This window comes from Pseudopipra pipra, chromosome 18 (genome assembly GCF_036250125.1).
Source record: "Pseudopipra pipra isolate bDixPip1 chromosome 18, bDixPip1.hap1, whole genome shotgun sequence".
In the NCBI taxonomy this organism is placed as follows: domain Eukaryota; kingdom Metazoa; phylum Chordata; class Aves; order Passeriformes; family Pipridae; genus Pseudopipra; species Pseudopipra pipra.
In genome coordinates, this window is record NC_087566.1 from 13724561 (window position 1) to 13741662 (window position 17102).

Genomic DNA, 17102 nt, shown 5'->3' on the forward strand with positions numbered 1-17102 from the left:
TGGATTTTCAAACCCACCCCTCACACACACACCAGTCCCATTCTCTGTTACCTCGGGGGAATACTCCAGGGTCCATGAAAGTTGCCATGCTGAAGTTTGCCAGTACAAACAAGAACACGAGCCCATTGTACACTGGGATGGCTGGGGAGATGGCTTTTGTCAACCAGGGGCACCTGTGGAGAAGAAAAGTTTTGGGTCAGGGCTCTTTCAGCTGTACCATGGAGTTCTGCCCGCTCACCATCATCTCCCCTCGGGCCTCCCCACGGCCATGCAGCAAGGCTGGATCTGCAATGCAACAGAAATTTCCACAGAGCCACTTCAGTGATCACTGCAACACCCTCTGTAAAGCTGCTTTGTTCCAGAGCACAGAAAGCTGTGAACCATTGTTCACAGGGCTCACAGGCCTTTCCACCCTATTGCCTTATTTGCAACCTGGCTACTCAGAGTTTTGCTACTCTGTGTAAAGCTTCATCCCATTGTTGCATTTCTGTCACCTTCCCTACAGCCTTGCTGCAGTTGGTGTTACTTTCAATTTTCACTGGGATAAAGCAGAACAGGATTCAAATCACTGATCCCCAGAGCAGGGGCAAAGAGAATCACACTCCCTTCTCACTAAGCTTCCAGGACTGGTTTGCAACACTCAGAACCAGCACTACAAAACCTCTCCTTGGGGGAAAGCTTTGTCAGACCAAGCAGGGGCTTTGCAGGTGTCAGCAGAATATAAAAATGTAATATCAAAATGAAAGTGGAGGGCATCCCACAAATGAACAATTTTCAGAAACACCAGAAACACTTCACCAGGAACTGAAGACAAAGGGTTGCAGAAGGAAAAAATCTGATCAATCTCATGAATTTTGCAAACATAAATAAGGAATAACGTAAGACCAAGTATGTCTTTGAAAAAAGACCCCTGACTTTCTCCTCAGATTTCCACCTGCCTTGCCAGGCAGGGACTCCTCCAAAGCTGCCAAGCAGCCACTCAGCAGCAATGCCTTGCTGCCATTAGCACAAATCCTACCCTGGCCCACGTCTCCTGGATGGTATTTTGCCTGAATTACATCCACAGTTGAACCTGGTTGTCTGCCAGGCTGAGGGCTGCGGAAAGAAGGAAAAAACAACAACAGACAAGCAGCCTTCTTCCAGATCTAATTCTCACTGGGCCTGCTACTGAGAGGCTGTTCTGAACAGCTGAAAACGCGTTGTTGACCTTGAAGGGACACTGATAAACATGCTCTTGTGGCCACTGGTAGAAGGGCACCACACTTTCTTCTCCCATTTCTTGGTGAGCAGTAAGGGAAAAGATTGTTTTGTGCTCCCTTCCTCTTTGTAGCCGGGCTTTCAACACTGCTGCAAACTGCCTTCAAAAGGACCTTTCCCTGTGTGTGCTTCAATCAGCTCCACCTGCAGTGAGGAAAAGATGGACAAGTCCTACCCAGGGTGAATGAATGAACTGTAAAGCCAAGAGTAAGAAACCTCTGTGGCCAGGGCCAAACCTCCAGGCTGACTAGGGCAGAAGGACAAACCAAATCAGCTGAAGACAGCTTGACACCACAGGGTACCCTAAGACCCTTCCATGCCCCAGAGGTGGAACTTCAACAAGCAGTGAGTCCTGCTGACCTGAGTCCTGCTGACCTGAGTCCTGCTGACCTGCTGCCACGCTCAGTTTGCCTCAGAGCAGCTGCCAGTGACTGCAAACCAAGGCAAGGCAGAAGTTCCTCCCTTGCCAGGGAATGTGCTGCAGTGACCTTGCCAGGCACTGTCACTAACAACAGTTTCTGCCACATCCTTTGGAGGAAAGCAAAATAAATCCTTAAGTAAGCGGTTATAGAATCAATTCTACTCAGGGAAGGGTTCTTCCCTCTAAATTATAGTAAAATTAGATTCAGTAATGGGCATGACTGACTTAATTTCTTCCCTTGAAGAAGCTGCCTACACAGAGAAAGATTATGAAGTTCCCCATTGCTTGTCAAGCATGGAGGAGAGATTTCCTTGGCAGTAGAGTCACATAAGTTGGCAAACTAAAGGACAGGAAACCCTTTCTTACAGACAACTAGATACTCTGAATGAGATTATAACGAGAGAGACTGTCTCAGACGATTAATGCAAGCATTTGTTAACATTCTCCTTTGTGATTTACTTTGTCATGTTCACAACAAATATATCAAAATATTAAGAAAAACTTTAGCCATAAGCTAAACTGAACAGCTCATTTAATGGCTGAACAGTGTATCTGAAAAGACTTCATGGAAGTTGAAATACAGGATAGAGTGAGTCACTGTGCATACTAGCCACAAGGTCAGCTCACAATCCTTCCATCTCTTCTTCCCAGAATCTTTATGCAGCATCACAGACTACATAAAATTAGATGGAACAAAAGGGGCCTCATTTGTGAACTAGACTGGCCAATAAAAACAGATGTGGAGATCAAGTCCTGGCTTGTAACTGTAAAAAGGTCTGAAAAAGAAAATAAAACTGATACTAGGATTCACAAAAACGATGCATCCTCTCCACTAATGCACACACAGTTTGAGGCAAAATAACAGAAACTCTAATCCAAGGCTAGCAGGTTGTTTTATCACTAATCCATTATGTAAATCTGGATTCTGCCCCTCTGCCTCAAGAAAGAATCTGCAGAAATGTTTGAGTGGGACCTGTAGTGAGTTTCTTTTTACTTTGTGCATATCCCTTCTCCAGGAGATCTTCCAGCAGCAATTATGCCTATCCATGGGACAAATCCAGCTGAACTTTTCATTTGCTTTTCCTAACAGAAGTTGCTGTGAATTTAGATAAACAACACACAGGATCCAAAGCTTTTTTTGGTTGGTGAACCCAAAACAGTTATTTTATATATATGTGTGTGTCTCCTACTCCAAGTTAGTTTGGATCCTTCACTTGAACCAGAAGACCTGAAGGGTGATGTTGCTACTGTTCAGGTACAAGCCATACTACATCAGGAACTGCTCAGCAGAGGAACTTCCCTTGGCTTTGTTTACCTTGGAAACTCAGGGCCAGCACAGAGCAATCCCAGAGATAATTAGGGATCTCAAATTCTTCTCAAGGAAGCACACAATTACACAGGCAGCATCTCCCTCATAATTATACTTCTCTTACATAGAGTGACTCTGTTCATAAGTCAGAGGAGAGTAATTCAGGGTGACAGATTTAATCTCCTTTATCCTATTTGCTCCTGAAACCCTATCCTAATAAAACGGAAAGTTAAAAAGATTAACAAATAGGATCACACAACTTGCTGGGTGTCAGAGAGACTTAGCATGATCAGCTGCCTTCCTCTGCTAAATTAAACAACAAATAATCCTTTCTGCTCTTTTGCTTGGTGCTTTGTAGCAAGACATGTTTGTGTCTTGTAATTATAGTTCACCTATAATTAAGTAACTGAATAGGACAGTTCCCTTGAATCCTGCTCTAAATTAAGATTGGTGTTTTTCATTAAAACCTTACACATGCTTAGAGAGGCAGCAGGCCACAGAGGATGGAGTCTGGGATTTCAACAACCAGGTTTTAGTCTTGGCTCTGATATGGGCTTGCAGAGGAACCAAAATCCATCTCTGACATGGGCTTGCAGAGGAACCAAAATCCATCTGCTTCCCCCCCCAGCCCAGTTACACATTTTGCAAATGAGACCAAACTACTGCCCCTTGCCTTTCTTGAAGCTGCTTGTGCAGTGCCCAGAGAAGATGTGGGAACCTCAAGACTACAGGGCATCCAAGCTTTGGATACTTATCCACACCTAATAAGAAGCCCCCAAGGATTGTCTAATTGGCTGTTCAGCTCACACATCCTCCCCTCACCTCAAACAGATGACAGATGTGCAACAAAACAATTCATTTCTGCACAAATCACAAGGCATGAGGTTATAACATGGAAAAGAAAGTATCTCTTAATTCAACTTCTTCCATCATTACAGTGGTAAAACAGTAAAGTGAAATAATTGCTTCAGTGCATGCAAGGAGAAGCAGCTCAGTGAAGTACAGACTAATTAGATAAGAGGGGTCAACAAGCAAACATAATTTGACTAAGCAAGAGTACTGATTTCCCTGGAAACTTTAGGACAATGTCCATAAGTCTGCAGCAGCCTGTCCTGACTTGATTCTTCTCCAGGAGTTTCTGGCCAAACCCTGACTATTAAGAACATGTGAGTACTGTAAAACCCATGTAAACAGTTTCTGAACATCTGACCAAAGGTTTAACATTTCTAATTTCAACCCCAGACCCAGCAACCCTGGGAGCTGCCCCTGGCCCTGGGCTGCTCAAAAGCTGCCCTGCCCTGTCAGGCCCAGCAGTCAGGATGGCTGGGAGGGACAGCACAGGAGGGACAGGCACAGAGGGCAGAGTCCTCCTCACCCAGCATGGTGCCAGCAGGACCAGAAATGCCAGGGCTGTCAACTGACTGACTCTGAACACCCACACTGGAGAGGAATTTGGAATTAGATGCCAACATTGCACCTAAAGGCCGTTCCACCAGTGTGTGTGTGGGACAGAGAAGGTGCCAGACAGCATCCTGAAGGCTCTACATGGCCCAGTCTGCAGCACGGAGCAGGGAAGGGCAGAGCTCTTTCAGTCTTCAGCAGTGCAAATCTAACACATTTCTCACGTTTCCCAATCTGGGTGAGATTTTTCCATTTATATGCTCTTTCCTACCCTGAAATCACAGAAAAGTACCTTTCTGGAATAGTAACAGAAGGGGAAAAAAAAATTGCTCATTTTTCCATTTTTTGTCACCACCAAAGATAGCTTGGAGATTACTGTACATCCAAAAATACTTTCCAAGGTGCTGAGACATCTGTAGGTTTAACAAGGCATCACTGGAAACAGTCAGGAGAGAATTTATCTAAGTGCCATAACCAATGGGAAGCAGAACAGCAGGTCTTGTGAAAGTAGCAGGAGGTTCTGGATAGCCAAGTCCTTTGCTCAGCTCTGCACATCAGATTTTGATAAATGAACTAATTTCTGCAGCACATCTTACTCACTGGCAAGACTGCAGATAATATATCGTTGCCATAGCATTCCACTGTCACTGTGAGCACAGCACCACTGAGAGAAAGTGATACCAAGGAAAAGGATAACAAATACAAACGTTACCAAAAAATGGGGGAAGGACAAGTAAACACAGGAAAATTTATCCCTGAAAAGCAGTAAATTGTGAGAGCTGAATGCTCCATGGAGCAGCTCATGCTGGCCATAAATGGGAGCTATCAAAACATCCACCCTGAGTTTTCAGGTGCAATTATTCATCACCCAAAATGCCCAGCTCTTTACTTGCACCTCCCATGGAAGGCATTCATTTCACTGACTGTGAGGGATAGACAGGCTGGATTTCAGAGGACACAACAACGTGTTTGTATCAGGGGAAGGATGATGCTCACATCAGAGGCAGAAGGTCTTCACAGCACTTCCAGTGTCTGATGGGCACGAGCAGTGTCACCCAGAGCAGCAGTAAATGCCCCAGTGCCCCAGGGAAGGAGCCAATGGCCAGTGCAGGGTAAGTCAGAGCAGATTCTAAGTGCAGGTACACAGAGGCAGTGCAAAGATCCACAGACAAACCCCCTTGGTTTCCTTTCTCAGCCCTGGACTTTGCAAAGCCTGGGAGAGGCAAGGCCAAGTGTAGTGCAGGGCTTCTCAGCCAAGCACCAACCCTTTATCAGCACCATGCTGAGCAGCTGGAAGTGAACCCCACTCCTTCAGCAGCTGAAAAGAGAGCTGAGGGTATGGGTGGTCATTGGGTCACGACAGAACAGGAGGGCAGTGAGGAGTCACTGCAAAACAACCCCAGCAGGAGAGACACCAGTTGCCCTGTCACATCGAGAGGTTTAAATCCATTTGGTTGGAAAAAGAAGGAACTGCTGCCCAGTGAAATTCCTTTGCAGTTCTGTCTGTGTATGGCTGGCCACCAGCATCACTGTGCTGCAACAGCTGAATGACTTCCCAGCCACAGAAACCTCGCTGAATTACCTCCAAAGGATGCTGTATGAACCAATAATTCCTCACCCAGCAGAGCTGTCAGTGCCTGTGGCTGCACTGCCCTGTCTGTGCTCCCATGTGCACCACTTCCAGCAGCAGTCCCAGTCCAGCTGCCCAGCCTGGTGGTGGCCAGGGAGGCCAAAGGATATTCACAGTGTCTGAAAGGGATACACACACACTGCACAGCTGAGGTTCTCTGAGCATTTTCGAAGACACCATGTGGAATGAGAACTCGTGCTTCTAATGTACAAACATCAGAACTATTAAATTAATGCCACATCTACTGCAGCAGTGCCAGAAAGAGACAGCCCCTCATCCTGAGTCCCCCAGAGTCCCATCTGAGTAACAAGGAACACAGGTTATTTGGTCACCACTAGTGACCCTCATGACCTTCCAGACCTCTCAGCAATCTGTAACACAAGTTTTTGTTGGACAGATGGAATTGCATTTGCCAGATTCCAAGATGGGAAAAAAGCACAGGATAGCTCCTCCCTGCCTGAGGGCTGTTCTCCTGTTTTCCCTGTTGCCTCCATCCTTGTCAATGCATGCATGAATCAGCAATGCAGCTGAGGTGAGCTGCTCCCACAGAGCTGCTTTTTAAAACAAGGTCAAATTATCAGCACAGACACACTTGAGGTGATCCCAGCTCCTGGCACAGAAGGATCTGCACACCTTGCTCGCTGTATTCCCCAACCACATCCTGGCAGAACACATCCAGTACACACCCAGTGCCTGAACTCATGAGATAGTGGTGCAGTGGAAGTAAGGCAGCTCATTTTAAGTATGTATGAGAGAGAGAAACAGGTAAAGAAATATTATGAGATAAGGAGGGGGGTGGTGCCATCAATGAAAAGATACAGTTTATATTATCCTTGTTGTAAAGTTAATTTGATTTTTTAGATATTCCTTTTCCACAGGAGCTCAGTAGAAAGAAATTAAATTTCACAGGATACCATCCCTTTACAGCTCCTGGAGCAATTACCTAATTTAAAGACAGCATCTATTAGATTAAGTTACGTGCCACTTAAATTACCAGTGAGCCCATATGCATTAGAAACGTTCAGTATGAGCTCTGAACTTTGTGATCGTGTCCTTGGTGGGTTAGAAGAGAATGGGGTAACAAAGATGCAGGGAGAAAGCAGAAAAGCAGGGGACACCAGCAGAGACAGCCCAGCAGCCTGAGCTCAACCCTGGGCAGCCCGGGTGTCAGGGCCCCTGTCAGGGGCTGCTTCAGGGAGCAAGTTGCCTTGTTAGAATTCTGCACTGCAACAGAGCTGCAGGGGCTGCCTGGAGGATCTTACCTCTCTGCCACACGTGCCACTCGCTCCATGCCTGGCAGTGAGCAGCTGGAAGGACAGGAGGGACCATCCAGCGGCAGGGGAGGTCTGACACTGCCCCCACAACTCCGGTGCTGGGGAGGGCACACCCCACACCCCGCTGGCTCTGCCAGCTCTGCCAGCTGCTCTTTGCAGTGCTGGGGCACAGAGAGACCCGTCCAGAGGAGGGGAAGCAAAACCCTGCGAGGCTGGTGACAGCAGTGACATTTCTGCCATGACTGGAGAGCGCTGTTCAGGAAAATTACAACTAATTGAGACCAGAGGTTCTTGCAGACTTGTCTGGATCATGTATTGCCTTTGAAATCTGGAAACAATACCTGTCTGTGGCCTGAATAACACGCTTCAGAGCTGCTACATGAGCTTTTATCTCCGCAATAGCTTGCTTGTCCAGGGAAAGGAAGCCAGTTCTAATCTGAACTCTCTGTTTGAAGATTTCTAGACACATGGTGCAGCAAAATTACTGCAGTTATTGCAAGGTTTCCCCATGTGAAGCAAAAAGATTAGGGACTTCATATTTTATAGAAGAGAGGAACGGAACAGAGATAGAGGTACCTCTATTGCAAATAGATACAGAAGATAGGGTAGAAAGTGTAAACATTCTCACATATCAAGTATTGGAGCAAATATATAATAATAAGCCAAAATCCTCTCTTAGGATCCCATCTTTAATTTCCCTCTGGAATATCCTCCTGACAGGGTTTGACAGAAACCTGAACTGGGAGCATGACATTCATATACCTTATTTCTCACTGCACTGTAAAAGAACATTTGCATAGCTGGTATAAAGGGGCCTAACACATTAAGATTTTAAGCAGGGAATAAAAAAATCAAAACTACTTTTGCTGATTTAAGAAAATAAAAATATAAGAGACCCTCATGTTTCCACATATAAAACAAACTCTGCACTTGGAAAGAACATGCTCCTGTGGCCACCTGCTTTGGGACATTTTACCCCTTCTCAAGCCACCAGCTGGTACCAGTCACCTCTGAAGACAGGACACCAGAGGACAATCATCAGTGATTCAGCCTATTTTGGCAACACCTTTAATCACAAACTGGAACAGACCTAACAACTATGGCCAAAGTAACAAATAAGAACAGGACACGTCACCCAGTTCAGTGCACCAGCTCAGCTGGCCGGGCACTGCCCTCAAACCCAGCAATATTTTAGACCCCACGTCTCTTCTCTGCAGGAGGGATGTTCAGCAACAGCAAAGCAGAATGGGGTGCTCCCAAACAGGCTCCCAGGCTGTTTCTGCTGGAGGACTGGGACTGTTTTGGGGCACAAAGACACAGCTGAAAAATCCTCATTTCTTCCAGCAGAGGGTTGTGGGACACACAAGCCAGCAAACCAACATGGGATTACATTGCAAGCAAGAGACAGAGGCAGTTCCAACAAAACCAAGGGTGCAAAACCACAATGGCACAGCCTGGTGGGAATGTTACAAAACTGAACCCTGTCCTCTGTTTGCATTCGCCAAATGAGGAAACATCAAACCCAGCTCGTTCTCATCATCTCCACCCTTCCCCAGTAACAACACCAGCTTCATTCCCCTTTCTCATTTGGGGAAGGGACACCCCCGGGCAGCTGCAGGGGCAGAACAGCCTTTTTATGAACATCCATACCAGAAATCTGTCTCAGAACTGGTCTCCTTTCCTTGAGTCTCCCAGACTTTCAGGCTCTGTTTCCTCTTCTCTCTCTCCCCTTGTCCTGTTGCTAAATTAAATGCCTGAGCAGTAACATCCCCCTCCTCCTGCAGCAGAGGAACACCCAGCAATGGCTGCTGTCACTTGGCCATGCCAAGGCATCCTCAGGTGCCTCCACGGCTCTGGAAGCCCCTGGACACACCCTGGGCAGATGTCCCAGGCTCAGAGGCAAAGGAGACTCGTGGCTGTTCCCATGCACTCCCTCAACAAACACCCAGAAGGTCACTGAGGTAACAGCACAGTCACAGCCTTCTCAAACTATTAAATGACTGTTACCCCCTGGCTTAGATCAAGCATTTCCAATTGTATCAGCACAAACCATGTCCCAGGACTGCCCTGTCTGCACGTCAACGACTGCAACATCTCTGCTCTCATCTAACAGGATTAGGGCAGGCTGCTGGAGACAGCTTCTCCTGCAGGGAAAATCTTATTACAGAACCTACCAAAAACCCAAAGGCTTTTGGGGAGCAATAAAAACCTAAACCAACCCACAGTGACTGTCACAGTAACAGGGATTGTTTTTATTTAAATGATGAAACACAGCATCACCATCCTGGGTCTGTCAGCTTGGACAAAATATTTGTGCTGGTGCACAGGTATTCAATTTAGGTTGACAGAAAACAAAATTACTTTGCTTAGAAAACATCCTAAGAGATGATAGCATCTTAATTACAGAGACAGGGAAATGGGATTCAGCCTGGTACACAGGTTTGCTTCTTGGCAATTCCCCTCCAAAGTGCACAAGGCGAAGATGTGCCAGCAGCCATGGGGGCAGGGGGAGTTTCACTGCTTTACCTGGGTATTATTTACTGTATCCCCAAACCCACAGCTCCTGAAGGCAGAAGAGCAGCTCGCTCACACGCTGCAGTGGACACAGGGGAGCTGTTTTCCTACTAATACCTCACTGTTCACTAAAAGCCTATGGGTTTTGTCATTTTGGGGTGTGGCTCATTTTTTGGAAGAACCACAGAGTACCCAGAAAACACACAATTATGCACTGGGCCTGATGAACTAAAGACTCTGTGGCCATAATTCAGGCACATAAGCCAGTTACAGTTACCTGAGATGCATTAACAAAGCTCAATACTCCCAAGCCCAAATGGGACAATTAGCAGCTCCTGTGCCAAAATAGAAGACTATGGAAATGACATTTGTGTCACCATCTGCTAACGAAATGCAACAGGCAAAGCAATTCAGGGAAGGGAAAGAAAAGGAAAATAAAAAAAGAAACAGTTTCCTGATGAAACTCGTTCCCATTTCCAAGAATGAAAGCGAATATTCAGCTTAAACACTACACTTTCCAGATTCCCAGCTGGGACCAGAATGAGGAGCGTTAAGCATCTGATGATTTAACTGCTGAGAAATTTCCAGGCCAAATTTTCAAGCGAGAGGTTTGGATACAGATCTGAACTGTGGGATGTTGTGTCTGTGGAGTTCTGCCATTCCTTCCAATGGCAATAGCTGGCATTAGTGTGTGCCCTTTTTAAATACCCAGTTGCTCCTGAACTTTGTTAAAATTCCCAATTCATGCTTTTCCCTCTTGATTTAATTTAAAGAGTAGAGACCATCATTCTGCTTTTCAGAAAAAAAAATTAATATTTACTTCTTGCTGAACAGCTGTAACAGTGTAATGAAAATAATTTACCCTTCAGCTTTCCTGAATGAACCCCTTATCTCTCCTGGCCTTTCTCCTGAATATTTGCTGAAAATCATATGCCACAAGCAAACTAGTTTTGGCTTATACTAGGAAACTTCCTAAACTCTGGGGTACTCTACTTTCCTTTACATTCCTCTTCACCAGCAGACAAGTCTACCATCGTGGTTAGGGGAAGTGTGGAGCTGCACTTCACAGCAGAACAGCCACAGAGACACAAGCAAAGCTTGCAAAGCTAAAACCGTGCCATCATCTCCTTTGACTGGGGGGAGAAAATAAAAGAAAATAAAATCAGACTAATCAGAAAATCCAAGCACAGATTTATAATTCATATTGTGAAGGAAACTTTGAAGAATACTTGTAATTTCTCAAAATGCAGTACCCTGTCCCTGATTCCAAAGGGCAATAACAAGGTAAAAACCAACCGTGCTCTGGGAAGTTGAATCCCTGAAGTACCCTTGGGTGAATATGAAAAGCAATTTCTTTTTTAGAGCCAAAAGAGTCCCTTTTTCATGTCTTAATTCCAGGAGGCATATTTGAATTCTCCAAATAATATTTTCCTCAGTCACCCACTGGACTAAAAAAAGGCTCTTGTTCATTTACCTGAAGAACACAATCAAGCAGTTGGAGTGATCTGGTTGCGGGTTATTTTTTTCACCAGTTTGTTTATATATTCCACAATTCAGCAAATTGTTTCTCTGGAAACACCTCACCTTCAACATTAACTGCCCTCCCTCAGCAGCTTTGGGAAGGTTTCCTTTTAAAACAATACACAAAGATATGTCAATAAATATTAATTGGGAAGTGTTATAGTCCATCTCAAGAGAAGTTCACCAGCTAGGGACAGACCCAGGTTCACTGGAAGAGCAGCTGAAATCAGTGATTATCAGCAACAGAGCAGTAAAGCCTCAAACAAGAGATTTCCACAGCTGCACATTGGGCATGGAGATGCAGGCAAGGAGTGGGGCCCATCCTCTTCCTCACTCCCATCACAGCAGCCCTCCCAGAGCTGCTCACTTGTGATAGGAATTTTCTGACACGCATCCAGGCCTGTGTCCACACACCACAGAGAGGAAAAGAGCCTCTGACATTGCTTATTCCTCAGGCATGAGTGACACACTCATTTTATCAGCTCTTCAACATTTGCCGTTCAACATTAAACATAGATATCAGCAGGTTTTGTTTTTTTTACAATCAGTCAAGTCATTGACAAGTTAACAAATCTGTTTGCTTTTCATGGTGCTTTGCTTTGATTTTTTGTAATTAAACAAAAGATTGTTTGGATCCTGCCTTTTCCCTCAAAATGGAGCACTGCCAATACAGGCAGTTTAACTCTGTCTTTACTTTCTAAAGTCTCACCTTCTCTCTTCTCCTTCCCCATGACAGCTCAAGGCAAACCACAGTCCCTGGGACATCTGAAGGTTGTGGTCTGAATGCATCCCTTCCTGCCACGAACAAAAGCAACCAGCCTTGCTGAATTAATAAATATTTAAGACTTGTTAGTATTTCTGAATTGCAAAACTCCATGCTTGCAAAGGCTATAGAGAACACAGCCCTCCTTCAAAAGGTTATTAAAAAGAAAATAAAAGTTCCATGTTAGTTGTCTTAAGTGTGCAAGACAAGAGGACACATCTGCCTTGTGCCTTTAGTAACTAACACACAGAAGCTCCTTTAGTATTCCTTGCTTCTCTTGCATTCACAGAACCATGGCTTAGCTTCCCAGGGACTTTTTGTTAATGTTGGAATAAAAAAGGCTAGAGATAATGACATGGTTATGCTAAAGATACAGTAAACACGGCCAGCAAGAAAATGCAAGTATCCTCATTCTGAACAGTAACAGATGCCAAGACAGCAGAACCCTGCCTTCTACTGGAAATGTTTTCAATTATTCACAGTTTGTGCCAGCAAGACAAGGCAGGGGTTAAAGTGAATTCAGAACCTCTTCAAGAGATGCAGAAAAAGCAGAGAGTGCCCAGAGTGTGCTCCCACAGGCTCTGTCCCACCCTCCCCACGGGCTGAGGTATCTGTGCAGTTCAACCATTTCAGCAAAGCTGCGCCTTCCTAAAACCCAGTCTGGGTGTGCACTTCTGGCAGAAGGGCTGCCTGGGCAGCGCTGGGGAGGAGCAGCCAAGGAGAAACAGATTCCCTTTCCACCAGGATTTTGTTTCCTGCGTGTTTGACTGGATTCCTAACACCCGCCTTTGCAAACACAGGGCTGTTCAAATGACACCGAATCTTGTGTGGCTCATTTACCACAGCACAACCAGGGACAAAGAAGAGAACTTAAAGGGCTCAGCTCCCTCCAAACAGGAAGAAAGCCTGTGGTGACAGGCTGGAGAACGTGTGATTTGTTTTTCCCCCAGCCCATGATGCACACACCCCACACAAGCCCACAGTTGTCTGCAAGAGAGTCAAACCCCCAGCTCCCCCTCCCCGAGTTAGGAGCACGAAGCACGAAGAGCAGAACCTCTCTGGAACATCTCTTGCAAATTGTGGTAATTTCCCATCTGTCTCCAGCTCGGATGACTTTGCCAGGTCCACAGGGGACAATTTCCAGCATTCATTTTGGATTAAGGGTTCCTCAGCTGTGACTCCAGAGCAGAGGAAATGCCCTGCTCTGCCTGGCACAGCCGTGCCCAGGGGACAGGGCCAGCCCGAGGGGCTGTGCTGGGGGTCCTGAGCAACCCAGAGTCCAGCAGTGACCACCTGAGCTCAAATTTTAGGAACCAATGCCTCTGTCAAGTTGATTTGCAGACTGATAAAAATTGTGAAAGATTTGTTGGATACCCTCCATTGGAAAGTACATGGTTTGTTCAGGCTTTTTTTTTTTTTAACTAGTAAAGTTGTTGGCTGAACAATCCAACTCTTTTTTTTTCCACTACTGAAATCTATTGTTTGTCATTTGCTTTTGGGTTGAAAATGACTTCTAACACCACACCTTGCTTTGTGTGCAACCAATATTACAGTCAGTTGTGTTTGGCTTCTCACCTAGTTTACTGCAGTGGGACTCCACAGACGTTCATGAAAGACAAACAGGCAAAATAAGAACTGCATCCCCTGGACTGAAAAAGGTTTGCAGAACGGGCACATTCATTTGCTCATTATTTCTCTGGCAACTTCTGAATTTTGGAAATTTCTGGACTTTTCAGTAGGCACAAATTCTTTTTTTTCTAGTGACTAGAAAGGTATGTTTTAAATTTGTCTTCTATGACAATGTTTTCTATATACTCAGTGAAAGCCAACCCTACAATGCTGTGTTCCTTTACCTGCCTCTTCATTCTTAGTTCCCTCACTGTCCCATTTCAGCCAATCAGTTGGGGCTGAGTTGCCTCCAGCGCTGTGTGAACTTTCCGGTATCACACCACTCCCGAGTGGAGGCCAGGCTGGGAGAGTCACCTTGCACTGCTTTGCTCCTGAAGCATCCCCTGCCTGCAGAGGAGCTGCACCCTCACACGTGGGGGCTGCCAGCCAGCACCGGGTAATTAACTGCAGGCTGGGAGAAAATTTGAATTAGCACAGCCAAGCCTAACATCGATCTGCCAGGGCAGTGCAAATCTGCAATGCAGATGCAGAAGCCTATTTACTCAGTTCACTTCAGTATTTTAATTGCAACAACTGAAGCAGCTCTACCAGTTTGTTGCTCAGCACCTTCCACCCTGTGTCAGACTCTGCATAACTGACCTTAATTCTTGGTCCCTGGGTGGTCTGTGTGTTGAAACTGGTGTTTGAAACAGTGACAGTGCCCGTGCCTGCAGCGTGTGCAGACTGCTGAGAGTCACACACAGCAACTAAATAAGCATAAAGAAACACAGTGCTGTGGGTGTTAGGATCCTTTAGTGCTCCCTCATCCCCCACCACTACAGCTGTGGGAGAGGAAAGTGGTTCGAGGAAAGACACATGTCAGCTCCCAGACAGTCCCAGTTCTGCTCTGTCTTAACGGGGCTGAGAACTGCAGCCCCTCAAACCTTTGGCAACCACCAGCTGCAACTCCACTGTGTCAGGCTCCAGGTCCATTCCCTATTTACTTTTAAGCCAATTATAATGTGGGCTTTGCAATTTATTGATAATATAAAACAGACTAATAGACCAACATTTTCACCTAACACGCAGGAAGATCATTTTTCCTGTGTATAAGTGCATCCCTTCCTTCTGATCAAAGATCTGACAGGAACAGGACTGCAGTGCCAAGTACAGGAATCAAGGAACTACCTGCCAGCACAGCTGGAACTGAGCACCAGCCTTGACCCTGGTAAAAAGGGCAGACAGAAGCCTCAAATCTTTGCCTTCTAGAGAAGATGGCCAGCAACACTGTCCCAGCACCTTGCTGTACCAGAGGGCCCCTTCCACCCAGCAGCAGGCAGAGAGGAAAGCTGGACTTCTGCAGCTCTGCCTACAACATCCAACTGCATCAGGGAGTGAAGCAGTTAAACACTGCTCCATGCCAGTTGATAAATTCTGGTCAGAAACCAAGTAAGCATTTTGACAAAGGTTTGATCAGAGCTGCCTGGGGGCCTGGCAAGATGCAGGAAACTTGTGTGACCCACTTACACTGCTGATCAGAAGCCTTTTCCTACCAGAAGGTGGGACAGAGCATGAGAACAGCCAGTGAAATCTGAGGGGAAAGCTCTCCACAGAAATATCCTGCAGTTCATTGTCTCCAACTTTCAATACCATCACCAGGTAGTATCCCAACTCTTCTGGGCTTTTGACTACCAAGAATACTAAAGCTTCTTCATGCAATTCCTCTCACTTTTGCTTTGAACTTGTTTCCTGTAATGGAGCTTTTTTGTAACTCTGAAAGACTTTGCATACTAATAATGTGACAGGAATATTCCCTGTGCATAAAGAATTTACATACTATGCAGCAAGACTCTTTTATAATTGTTCATTTTTGACCAGAAAGAAGGCTCAGAAAGAAGCCCCTGATGGCGCATAAGTGGCAGTGATGGTAAAAGAGGAGTGAAGTGCTGCAGCCATGAAAGAGAAAAATACTGCTGTTGGATCATGAAGTAGATGCTTGGAACATATGTCAAGGCCAGATCCAAACAGCCAATTGTTGCTGTTATCTACTTAATCTTCTGTTGTGTGGAAAAGGGAGTTAGGAAATTCTTTTCAGCCAACGCGGACTGTCTAAGCCAATGCCCAAGGCAAAAAGTGCTCTAAACAATAAAGCATTTTGTTTAACTCTGCAATAAATACTAACTTTGCAAAGACAGCTGTTTGGTTGCAGTCTCCCCCCCTTCCATTTCCAGTCAATGTTTCATATTTACATAAATGCATAACCGTCCATAATCCCCCCACCCCCAAGTCTCAGCCCCTCGAGAGAGCAGGCACAGGGATGGAAAGAGGGGCTTGAAACAAAAGGTTAGGCCACTTCCTTGAGAGCTGCCACATGGTGTCTATTTGAAAAAGTGACATTTGTGGATTTCTACTTCACAAGATTATCAATCACAGAACACTTTCATTGAACAAGGATCTCCAGCAGAAGAAAGAATTGACAAGAGCAGCTCCTGTAAAACATGGGAAGTAGGAACAACCACAAGTCAGGGCTGCATTTTTTAACCTCTGCTTTCAGAGGAACCCAACCTTGACAAACTACAGCCAGCATCTGTCTGTACCATGAAGTGGTCCCTGATCTTTCAGCAGCTGTATTACTCATACAGTAGATGAACATTATTGTTTGCCCTACCTATTGATCGTGAAAAGCTAATAAACACAACTTTGGCTGGAAAAGGTACATGCAAATCTGTGCCTTTAAACTGAAGATATCAGTAAAACGAGTCAAATCCAAACCCAGAAATCTTAATTTAAAGGGACATTACACTGAAGGTACACTTACCTTCCTCTGTGCACAATAAAGTTCTATCATCTGTCTCTGGCAGCACAGACCATTTGGAACATACTATTCATAGGTTACAATATAGACTGTGGAAAGACAGAAGTCTATTAATTTAAGTTTTAAAATGTTTAATAACCATCAAAGTGCAGGGTTCTGGAAGCTGACAACTCTTTGCCAAGCAGAGAGTTATCCATTCTTGCACTCACACCAAACTCTGCTAAACTTTCTATTCCAAGGCCACCAGAGTTCCTTGAATGAAGATAAAAGGCAGATACAGGAGCAGACAGACCAAACCTCTCCACCATAAGCATTCCCACCCATGACCAGATTTGTGCTCGATGGCACAGAACACCATGGATGGTCATGTAGTCATTGCTGAAAACTCTGAGGATAAAGAAATTTTGAATCTAACATCATCCTCCTGGGAAAATAAATTCATTTTTTTCCTATATTCAATGGAAGGCACAATCTCTTGTGTTCAGTGGGATGAGCACGAATCTTTAACGTGCTTTGGGTCTACCACCATTTCCTTTTAGAAGATAACTTGCATATGGACACACTAAGGCTAAAATAAATACATCCCAAT

General features: G+C 45.3%; 1 protein-coding gene across 2 annotated transcripts in view; it reads right to left on the bottom strand.

The window, feature by feature from the left end:
- ZDHHC8 (zinc finger DHHC-type palmitoyltransferase 8) overlaps nucleotides 1-17102 on the bottom strand; it is a 113853-nt gene that overhangs the window by 27846 nt on the left and 68905 nt on the right. For both annotated transcript variants that reach the window (XM_064675531.1, XM_064675530.1), the window contains one exon: nucleotides 52-173. In XM_064675531.1, the coding sequence (XP_064531601.1) occupies nucleotides 52-88 (37 nt within the window). In that variant the 5' untranslated portion in view covers nucleotides 89-173. The remainder of the gene's footprint in view (nucleotides 1-51; nucleotides 174-17102) is intronic.